The following is an 11,118-nucleotide window of genomic DNA, read 5'->3' on the forward strand; positions in this document are numbered from 1 at the left end:
ATGCCACCTCCTCGTAGATTCATTGTTTGGCCTGGATTGTTCCACAGAAAAGCATTAAAATTATGTATTTTATTCATTCATTTGCAGGTGTTTTTAAAGATTAGAATAATAATAATAATAATTATAATTATTATAATTATTATGATTATTGTGATTATTATTGTTATTATGATTATGATTATTATTATTATTATTATTATTATTGTGCTTAAAGACTCCTTGAAAAACATGCATTCTTACTTTGAGTGGGCTTAACTTGGCCTATTTTATATCAAATAAATCTATATTACTATATTTGTATTGCTGGGATGTCTTTGGCTGTGCTCCACCCTGTTTCCATGGAGATAAACAGACACAGTACAAATTGGACACAGTTGAACTTATGCAATTTTAATATAGCCTCTGTTTTAATTAAGAAAAATAACAGAATGAAGGTGGGAACAGCTAATGTCACATAGTGGAACTTAACAGGCAAACTGATACATCTCCATGGAGACAAGGAGACGGCCCCTCCCACAGAAAAGTTACACTGTGCGCCTTTAAGGTTTACAGATGTAGGGGGACACTGAGGACACGTGCAGGGGGCTCGTAGGAGACGTGCACATCTTTTTCTCGTCCTCCTCTCCTCTTTTTCTCCTTCGCTCCCCCTTCTCATCTCCTCCTCCTCCTCTCTTTTTCCTCCCTCCCTCCTCATCTCCTCTCTCCCCCTCCTCTCCCTCCCTCCTCATCTTCTCTCTCGCCCTCCTCATCTCCTCCTCCTCTCCCTTTCCTCTCCCCTTCCTCATCCCCCCACCTCCCTTTCCTCCCTCCATCCCCATCTCCTCTCTCTCCTCCTCCTCATCTCTTCCTCCTCCTCTCCTTTTCCTCCGTCCCTCCTCATCTCCTCTCTCCCTCTCCTCCTCTTTTTCCTCCTCCTCCTCTTCCTCCTCTCTCTCCTCCTTCTCTCCCCCTCCTCATCTCCTTTTCCTCCCTCCCTCCTCATCTCCTCTCGTCCTCTTTCTCCTCCTCCTCTTTTTCCTCCTCCTCCTCTTCCCCCTCTCTCTCCTCCTCCTCTCCCCATCTCCTCCTCCTCTCCTTTTCCTCCGTCCCTCCTCATCTCCTCTCTCCCTCTCCTCCTCTTCCTCCTCTCTCTCCTCCTTCTCTCCCCCTCCTCATCTCCTTTTCCTCCCTCCCTCCTCATCTCCTCTCTCCCTCTCCTCCTCCGTTTCCTCCCTCCCTCCTCATCTCCTATCTCTCTCTCTCCTCCTCCTCCTCTCCTGGTTTGAACACCTGGCTCACCCCGCCCCTCTCAGACGCACTTGTGATCAAATCAATCCCAAATGCCTCGTGTTTGCAGCAGGTGAGGGCTGACACTGCGCATGCTCGTTTAAAAGAGCCCACCTGCATTTGGCCTATTTTTAAATTAAACTTTAACCATGTCTGAAGCAGAGCCCGCAGAGGAGCCGCGGTGTGACGCACAGACTGCGGCCTTGTGCTCCAAACTTGCGGCCTTTCGCCTCCCGGCCGTGTACCGGGATGAGCTCGTGCAGCTGCTGAAACTGGCGGGACCCATGGTGAGACGCGCCCTGCGGCTGAAACTTTACCGGGAACGAGTGATGTGACGTTTGTGAACGGGTCTGGCTCTTTTCAACGGTTCCTTAACGTGAACGATTGGAACTGGATCTCAGTTTTGAAAATAACCGAATCTTTTTCTTTCTAATTTGTATGTATTTTTTATCCTGATTAAGGCTGAACCAACACAAGACTCAGAACAGGAGCAGAGCAGGTGCCAGAGTGAGAGATTTGTGCACAAAAAAATAAATTAAAGAAATGCATAAAAAAACAACATATTTGGCATTATTATTGGCATTATTTAAAAACCCTTTATTTTGAGTAATTTCAGAGAATAAAGACACTCTGTTTCATTTCATTTCTCATTTCTCTCTGTGATTAGTTTGTAGATAAAATAAGTTCTCACTTTGGCTTCTGTCATGTAAATAAATGGTACAAGAGCCAGTATTTTGAAACACTCTTTGACATGAGCAGATCCAAAAGATTCAGATCCCATAAATGAGCCAAAAGTCCCATCACTACCACAGATGAATACTCCACGGGAGAGTATCCTGCTGATTTATCCATACAAATATAACGTGGTAGATGTAAACATGAACAGCGGGCCCAGGGCAACTTTCAGATTGAGGTGAATTATGTAAAAAATTGTATAAACCTGTTTTTTGCTTATTTTCTCTAGGTAATCTCCCAGTCCATGATCTTTTTGATTGGCTTCGTCAGTGCAGTGTTTTGTGGTCACCTTGGGAAAACAGAACTTGCCAGTGTGGCTTTGGCAACTGGGGTAATTTTTATACATTTTATTTTATTTTTTTAAGTTTCATCAGATGTCGGCTGTATAGTAACGTGATATGCAGTTTACCAATCCCTTCATGAATAATCTCAATAAATTCTTCAGTATTCCATCGTTGTAATGGGTTGGGGCGGCAAGATTAATCCGCTGAATTGAAATCACAATTTAAATGATCAAAATTGGTAAATCTCAAAGACCTGAAGTTTTCTAAGTAACATAAAATCTCCATAATCCACAAAATCTGTCTTATTCTGCATAAAAACGCCTGACTCTGTAGTTCAGCTCTGTACCAGCATGTTCTGATATGTCCCTGTGTGTCAGATGCCCTCCCTGTGTCTCCATAGAGTCTTATTCTGCATAAAAGCTGCTAACTCTGTAGTTTGGATCTCTACAAACACGCTCTGAAAAGTGATTCTTGTATTTGTTTCAGTTCACGGTTCAGTTTTTTGTCAGTTCTTCTGGAGTTTAAAATGTGAACTTTAAACATGAATTGTAAAACTATAATCCCATTTGCAAAGCTCGTCAGAAAAATTGGTTGAAAATGTTCATGATTCAGGAGGGCTTGTTGCAGCACCAGGCCTTATGCTCCTCCCATTTTATTGTATTGGCCAATCCTGTGTCTCACCTGCAGCAGCCGCCCCATTTAAGGAGATTCAGTGCACCTGCTCAGGGCTGCCGGTCTTCTGTATGTGTCTCAATTAGCCTACGAACAGAATCAAGTGACAAAATAAATCTATGTGACTTGTGATAAAACTAAGGGAGTGTCGCAGATAAAAACCTGTTTTTAATAAGCCCATGTGACCAGTTTTCCAAGGCACAAAACTTATTAGTCGTGTTATTTTTGGTTTCTTAGTTTAGGTTCTTTACGTAAATGTTTTAGTCCACTTTTGTTACTTTGCCCTTTTTACAACCCTGTGCGTTAAACTACTTGTGTTACTACTTTATTTCACCATTTTTCCATCTTGGTTTTTGTTACTTCCCTGACTCTAGATGAGCTGGGTCATAACACGCTGATTTGATTTGTCTTTGTTTGTCTTATCTCCACTTGTCGCTACTGTATATGACCGGTCACTATGTTTGTCTTGCATTAAATAAAAAAATATATATAAAAAACAAAATCCATTTGTTTTTCTGTTTTCAGGTGATCAACGTCACTGGCATTGTCATCGGCACTGGTTTGTCTCAGACCTGCGACACGCTCATATCTCAGGTAAAAACACAAAAGAACACTGGTTCTTACTAGTGAAACATGTAGTGCCCTCAATGCTGTTTTGTGCCCAGTATTTGGTGCTACACTCCTGCATACCTAGAACCAAAGTACATCGCCCACATGTTGGTGCAAAATGAACCATCTCACACTGAGGACTTCAGGGACCGGCCTCCTGCTGGTGCCCAGAGTGGGTGGGACTAAAGGGTGGGACTAAAGGGTGGGACTAAAAGGGTGGGACTAAAAGGGTGGGACTAAAAGGGTGGGACTAAAAGGGTGGGACTAAAAGGGTGGGACTAAAGGGGTGGGACTAAAGGGGTGGGACTAAAGGGGTGGGACTAAAGGGGTGGGACTAAAGGGGTGGGACTAAAGGGGTGGGACTCAAGGGTGGGACTCAAGGTTTCAGCTGCAGAAAAGTTTAGTCCCACCCGTCTGATGAGAAGATGACAGGCCGCTGCTTTGACAATGTTTAAATTGAGGCTCAAAATGGCTCTGTTTAGCTGTGCACATGACAGGGGTTTTTATTTTGCACTCTTAACATTAAGTTTGACTATTATGTTGATTTGCTGTGTGTGATTTTAATGTCTGTCTTATTCTGTAAAGTACTTTGTGTACAAATTGTGATGTACACAAACTCACCTTACCTTCCTCTTGTCCTCTATAGACCTTTGGGAGCGGTAACCTTAAACGAGCAGGTGTCATTCTACAGCGAGGCGTGCTCATCATGCTGTTAGCTTGTTTCCCTTGTTGGTCCGTACTCGTAAACACAGAGCCTCTCCTACTCCTCGTCAAGCAGACTCCAGATGTTGCCAGGTCTGATCGATATGATCTTTAATCCTTAGAGTTTTGGACAATTTCGACTTTGGATGTCACGTTTAAGCTCAACAGCTCTGTATGTGATTTATGAACCTTAAAGAATTGGTTCATTTTAAATAGTTTGCAGTGGTCCACCTGACTTTCGTTATCCATTCTGAGCTTTAAAAGGCCTGTGTTGCATGCATTATCTCATCAAAAACATGCACATTAAAAAGGTCCTACTTTACACAAAATGGACTCTTGCAAGTTTGTATTAAAAGTTAAAACATTTCATTTGCCAAACCTTAACCCATTCACTTTTGTTTTAAACTGTAGCCTTGCTCAGCTGTACATCAACGTCTTCATGCCAGCTCTGCCAGTAAGTAAATACATTTTTTTTAGTCTATATAAAGTTATACAGCACATATTTAGGCAATGAACAAAGTAGCCAAAGAACATGTTTACTTCAAAATAAGACTTAACTGTTTAATATCGATTTTCCAGGCTGCTTTTATGTACATGCTTCAAGGGAGGTTCCTACAAAACCAGGTGAGGGCCCAACGCTTTATGATATTCATTTTGTTTTACATTTATGAGTTTCTGTTTGTTGTTCACAGGGAATTATCTGGCCTCAAGTTATAACGGGAGCGATTGGCAATATCTTGAATGCAGTCATCAACTATGTGCTCCTGCACATTCTGGATATGGGCGTTATGTGAGTGTCTGAGTACATTTGTTTTAGCATTTTATTTTATATACATTTGTTTTGGATATTTGTTTGGTCAGCTGTAGTTTTCAATGTACAATATTTGTCTTTTTTTTTTTTTTCAGTGGCTCTGCAGTCGCCAATTGCATCACTCAGTATTTGCTGGCTGGTATTTTGTGTATTTACATCATTGTGAGAGGTCTCCACAGAGCAACATGGCCAGGTGGGTCAACAATATATTTAAAGAATGCATTGCAGTGATAAAAGTAGTATTATCCCTTTAAACTCCTACATGAGTAACATTATCAATTACTTCCTACAGACTCTGTGCTTAAATCATGGGTGTCAAACACATTTTCACTGAGGGCCACATCAGCTACTTTAACTTGTTAATTAACTGTTTCTGTATTTTTTTACTTATTCAAGTTACAAATATTGGATATGCGTTTGCCAAAAATATGGCTGTGTAACTATCTCCTGATGATAAAATGTCATTTTAAGATCATCCTGCCTTTCAATTTACCCTGTTAAGGGCCACATAAAATGATGTAGAGGGCCACATTTGGCCCACGGGCCTTGAGTTGGGACACAGGTGGCCTAAATGATTAAAAACAGAACTAGTTTGGGATGTTCAGAACGCTCAAGTGAGGAATAACTTTGGACCACTGCAATTGGCCACTCCTCTGATCTCAGTTGTTTCCTTCCAAACCATTGCAGAGTTTTGCAGTGATGATAAAGCTAACAACTAGCATGCTAGCGGTGCACGTCCTGATTATCAGAAATAAAATGCTGAATAACTGGATGCAGCCTGCACACAGTGAACTTATGAGGCCAAAATGTCTGTTCTGGGGTAAAACTAATTCATATCAAATCCATGGGGAAAAATCTGGTTAGTTGCACTACGAAACTTTTCTGCTCATTTCCATGGTGATGTTGCTTGGCCTGGACTTGCATATCACATTTAAAATTCCTGGTGGTTTTATTGCTTGAAAAACGTGCCGCCTTCACATGGAACCCCGTCCTCTCCTCAGGCTGGTCCCTGGCCTGTCTGCAGGAGTGGCAGCCCTTCCTTTTCTTGGCCATTCCCAGTCTGGTCATGACGTGTCTGGAATTCTGGGTGTTTGAACTTGGAGTGTTTTTGGCCGGACTCATCAGTGAAGTGGAGCTGGGCGCGCAGAGTGTCGTCTATCAGCTCATCGCCATCACTTTTGTGGTAACTTTAAATTATATTAAACATCGTGGGTCGGGAGGAGGCAGGAGCTCGAGCCGTAAAAGACAATTTCCACAAAATTGAGCTTAAACGAGGGAAATTTGTTTTGTCTGTATTGAGGCCAGTCGCAAAAAGTAGTGATAACTTTATTTTGTCATTTTATGTGCAAAGTGTGTAATCCAGTTTCATGTTATTCCACCACTGTTTGAAGGTATTATACTCGAGTACATGTTGGGCATCTATACTTGAGTAAATTGGAACATAATGAAATCTGTGTAAAAGGCCCATATTACACCATTTTTTTAAAGTTTGTTCCACACCATAACATTGGCATATTTATATATTAGCATTACATTCAAATACTCAAATCTTTCCTCAGATTCCTCTTGGACTCTCTGCTGCCGCCAGTGTTCGTGTCGGGAACGCTCTCGGTGCTGGTAACGTGGAGCAGGCAAAAGTCTCCGCCACAGTCCCCATCATTTGTGCATGTAACAGTTTGGGTATTAGACTACATGATTTAACTTTCGATTACAGATAAAGTGACTTTGCTTGGTTTTCAGCCGTTATAGGGGTTGTCGTTGGAGCTCTCATGATCATCTTGAAGCAGTACATTGGACACATCTTCACTCAAGAACGGTGAGTAGTCTTTACCACATCTCTGCTGCTGTTGTGGGCAGTTTATGGTTACTCTACCCACCTACGAAAACACAAGTAATGTTACATCAAACTGATATTCAAGTAGAAGGAATTTGCAAAAAATAAATTGCTCAGAATCTGGAGAATAAACTTGTACGAGAATCTTATTTAATCAAAATTTCAGTGTAAAATATGGAGTTGAAAGTCTAGTCAAACGTAACAAGGTAAAAGTTCACATTTTGGGTAATGAAGTACCTTTTAAAATGGATACTTCACTGCATTTGAGAGCAGGTATCTTTTGTCATAAAAATATTAAGAAAATCGACCTTTTTTTTTTCTTTTTTTTTTTTTACTGGACTAAAAAGGCAGAGGGTTTTGGCAAAAAAAAAACAACAATTCAATTTTTTTTTTTTTTTTTTTTTGCTCAGATTATGAACGTGTGAAAGCTTTTTATTTGTATGTTTATTAAAATTACTATATGTGAAGATACTGGAGCAAAAGTATTAAAAGTACCTGTTGTAGCGATTTTGATAAAGATTTAACATGCGTAAGATAAATGCACTTTTAGTGTTAAATATCAAAATCGCAACAAGGATACATTTATTTTTTTCTCTTTGTATCTACACTTTTACTTGAGTGGATTTTTTTCATGTGATAATTTTACTTGAGTAACAAAAATTGAGTTCTTATTCCACCACTGTTAAAAGAATAAGAACAAAACTATTGGAAAAAAAATTGAAATTTATCCAAAGAATATTTTTACATTCTTGCTAAATGTCTTAAGTTGCGAAATAGAGAGTAATTATTAAATCTCTTTAATCGCTCCTCGTGCTCAGTTTGGGTTTGGCCACTAGAGGCGTCTGAAATGTTTGCATTCCTACAGAGTAACGGTGTTTGTTTTTTTTTCACATTATAATCTCATTTCTAGTTCTAATCTCTTAACAACCTGCTTACTTTTAAGGGAGATAATTGAACGAGTGTCTGAAGTTTGTCTCGTTTACGGGTTCATGTTTCCGGTCGACGCTGTGGCGGTAAGACTCGTTCATTTCGTCTTGATGGGTTAGTGTGTTAAGTTTGTGTGTTTGTTGACAGGGCGTGGCCGGAGGGGTCCTCAGAGGAGTCGGAAAACAGAAGCAAGGAGCCATCTGTAACATGCTCGGATACTACGTCATTGGAGTGCCTGTTGGGGTCTCGCTCATGTTCGCAGCGAAAATGGGCATCATAGGTAAGACTCCGCCCACCCCAAAAGTGACTCGTTTAAAAAGGGGGTATTTTACTTCTAAATATGTTGTGTTAATGCCCCGTAGATCATCATGTTGCCCGTTTTTTATTGTTTTGAAAATGTTTTATTCACCGAGAACATATTCAAATATAATAGGTTTGCTTTTCTTTCTTAGCGCTTCGAAGGGGGAGTGACTTAGCACAGAGAGCAATCACAATACAAGCAGCGTGCATCCTACTAACAAATCTACTGTACATAGCGTCAAGTTTGTGAAGTTGCAGCGCATTTTTGTATCATATTTATGGAGAATTGTCGTGTGGGTGATGTAGGGTTCTTGAGGGTGGAGTCTTGTACAGAATCTTACCGCTAAACGTAAGGAGGGTTTCGAAGGCGCCCCAGAGAGATCACATTATTACTCAAACATGCATGGGTGATGTAAAACCACGTCAGGGAGTATTACGCAACTTTTTTGAGCCTTCTATCATGTTGTAACGTTGTTCCTTCATCAAAAACATGCCTATTTTACTTTTTTTTTGGGTTTATTCTCAGGACTTGGAATCGGCATCACCATCTGTGTGACATTGCAGTCCTCAGTGTTCATTGCCATTATCTACAGAGTTGACTGGCAAAAGGAGTCTACTGTGGTACGAACTTACTTCCCTAGACTGTATTTATCTAATGGATTTCGAGTAAAAGATAACATTTATAAATCTAACAAGCCCGCATTGCGCCCTCCGTCTTGTTTAGGCCCAACAGAGAGCTGGTGTTCAGACCAACGAAGACATGGAAATGTCAAACATCAGCAATGGTAAAAATCTATGTTTGTTCTAAGAGCCGTCTACAAAATTATACAGAATTTTTTAGTAGTATAGATTTATCTTTTTTTGCAAAGCCCAAAAATCACAGCAGTGTTTAATGACCATTCAACATAGTAAATGTTTTTTTTTTTCTTTTCAAAGTTGTTGTTGGTGAGTCTGTTGACCCTCCAGAGGTCGACCCTCCAGAGGTCGACCCTCCAGAGGTCGACCCTCCAGAGGTTGACCCTCCAGAGGTCAGCCCTCCGGTTCAGGTGGTCATTGTGGGCCCCACCCTGCCCCGAAACGCCCTGCTCATACGCCGTGGTTTGGCTTTGTGGTTCATGGTGGCTCTTCTGTGTGCTGCATGTGTTGGAAAAAATTACCTACTCAAACTGCTGCATTGAAAACCACTAGATCATAGTTGGGTGCGTTGATGGTCTAGGATTTGATATGATTTCAGATGGTGAGTATCTCTATGGGAGCGACTGGATTTTTAAACTTTTAATCAACCATTTTAATCATGGCTTACGGTTCTTTCAACTGATATTTGTATTTTTGACACTTTTTTTTAATCATAAAACGAATTTGGCCTTACTTTACACATGCTCATGAACACACTGAACATTGTACCAGTTTTTGTTTCATAATGGGCCCAGTAATTGGAGTAGATATTAACCATAAACCAAGTTGCCAGATCTACTTTTTATACAGTGAAAAAGCAAATTCTAACCTAAAATTGTAGAAGTTTTATAGCTAGTATCTCTGCAATTATAAGGCACATACCTATTGAGTTGCCATCATATTGTTTTAATGCTCATTTTGAACATTTGCCAGTAATGGGAGCTGGAAACTCACAACTGACATTCAGAGCCCTTAAGTCTCAAGTTTCTACGATCGCTTCATGTGAAACTCATTTATGGGCACAAAGTTCATCTTCACTATGGAATTTACTTGGCTAGTAGTGACGTTATTTAATACAGGCAGTTTTTCAGTTGGAGACGGAGTCGACAAATGAGGTTCAACATGTGTAGATTATTTTTAGTGTATTCTTAGTTCAAAATTGTCCTGCCACCGTCCATTTGAAACATAACATTACTTTAGGTTGCAGTTGGAATATTAGATTTAACATGTTTAATTTCAATTGTTTTAGGGTCTAAACTTTTTCAACACAAATGAGCCATGCTGTCTTGCCCTAATGATTTATTTATTATTTTTATCTATTTTTTAATTTTAATATTTTCTTTGTTTTTATAATCATGGAGTTGTTTCTTTTTTAACTGAATGTGCCTTGTTTTCCTTAAATTTTTATACTATTGTTTAAATTGTCTTTTTATATTTGGGTATGTTTTTTATTGTGATTGTAGAGAATGGAATGTTATGTTTTGCAATGAAATTCACTTTTTCTGTACTGTCCTCGTGTACAAGAGATTGCATTGGTGTATGATCACTGACAATGTACAATAGACAATGTGACCTGTCTTTATATATAGTGAATTAAATTTCTTGGAAACATTCAAACATGTGCTTCAATACATCCTAGAAAGCCGTGACAGTGACTTTTCCGGCAATTGCTGTAACCCTGCAATTGTACATAGTAAATATGTTTTTAAATGGCATATCCAGTCCAAATCATTGAATGATCTAATCTAATGAACTTTGGAACACTTAGTCTGACATTTGCTATTTGCTAGTATGCCATTTTTAAACCTGCATTGTGCCTGTACTAAATCTATATAAAAAAAAAAAAATCAGGCTATGGGATTTTACAGGTTTAAACATTCACTATTGAGATGCTGTGATAAATGAGCTACTTTAATCTACCTTCAACAGCCTGTTTTGCTTTTGCATAAACTAGACTTCAATTTTGTAATTGTTACTTGGTCCTATCTTATGCCATTCATTTTTTTTTATGTAAAACCATAGACTCTGTATATATAGTCTTTATGAAAGTATAAAATCTTACAGATGGTCTTCAATCTGTAAAACCATGGTTGCTATAGAAACATGACATCTTGGATCATCTTAGATATTTTGAATTTCCTTCAGGACCAAGTATGTACAAAAAGTTAAACTTATATTTTTTGTTGTTGTATAAAATCAACACCAAACTTAGTATCAACAGAATATATCAAAAGAATACATATATATTTCTCGTTGTGAGGGAAACCGGCGGAAACTCAATGCTACGTCACTTCCGGGTTACG

At 39.5% G+C, this 11,118-nt stretch overlaps 1 protein-coding gene across 1 annotated transcript; it reads left to right on the top strand.

Annotated features, from left to right (window-relative positions):
• The first annotated feature begins 1,415 nt into the window (after nt 1–1,415).
• On the top strand, nt 1,416–10,429 carry LOC117386884 (multidrug and toxin extrusion protein 1-like). Its single transcript, XM_033984259.2, has 16 exons — nt 1,416–1,553; nt 2,231–2,332; nt 3,483–3,551; nt 4,213–4,361; nt 4,680–4,722; nt 4,848–4,892; nt 4,961–5,058; nt 5,175–5,272; nt 6,081–6,262; nt 6,639–6,747; nt 6,820–6,895; nt 7,857–7,926; nt 7,988–8,120; nt 8,667–8,761; nt 8,865–8,925; nt 9,077–10,429. Exons 1-16 carry the CDS (start codon nt 1,416–1,418, stop codon nt 9,316–9,318), a joined length of 1,710 nt encoding a protein of 569 aa, XP_033840150.1. The 3' UTR covers nt 9,319–10,429.
• The last annotated feature ends 689 nt before the right edge of the window (nt 10,430–11,118 follow it).

Source organism: Periophthalmus magnuspinnatus, chromosome 19 (assembly GCF_009829125.3).
Source record: "Periophthalmus magnuspinnatus isolate fPerMag1 chromosome 19, fPerMag1.2.pri, whole genome shotgun sequence".
NCBI classification, from domain to species: domain Eukaryota; kingdom Metazoa; phylum Chordata; class Actinopteri; order Gobiiformes; family Gobiidae; genus Periophthalmus; species Periophthalmus magnuspinnatus.

Excerpts from the sequence above, each read along its gene's own strand:
- LOC117386884 (XM_033984259.2), top strand. The coding sequence starts at position 1,416 with ATGTCTGAAGCAGAGCCCGCAGAGGAGCCGCGGTGTGACGCACAGACT. Across the intron at positions 1,554-2,230 it reads TGAAACTGGCGGGACCCATG|GTAATCTCCCAGTCCATGAT; the intron begins GTGAGACGCGCC and ends TATTTTCTCTAG. Across the intron at positions 5,273-6,080 it reads CCACAGAGCAACATGGCCAG|GCTGGTCCCTGGCCTGTCTG; the intron begins GTGGGTCAACAA and ends TCCTCTCCTCAG.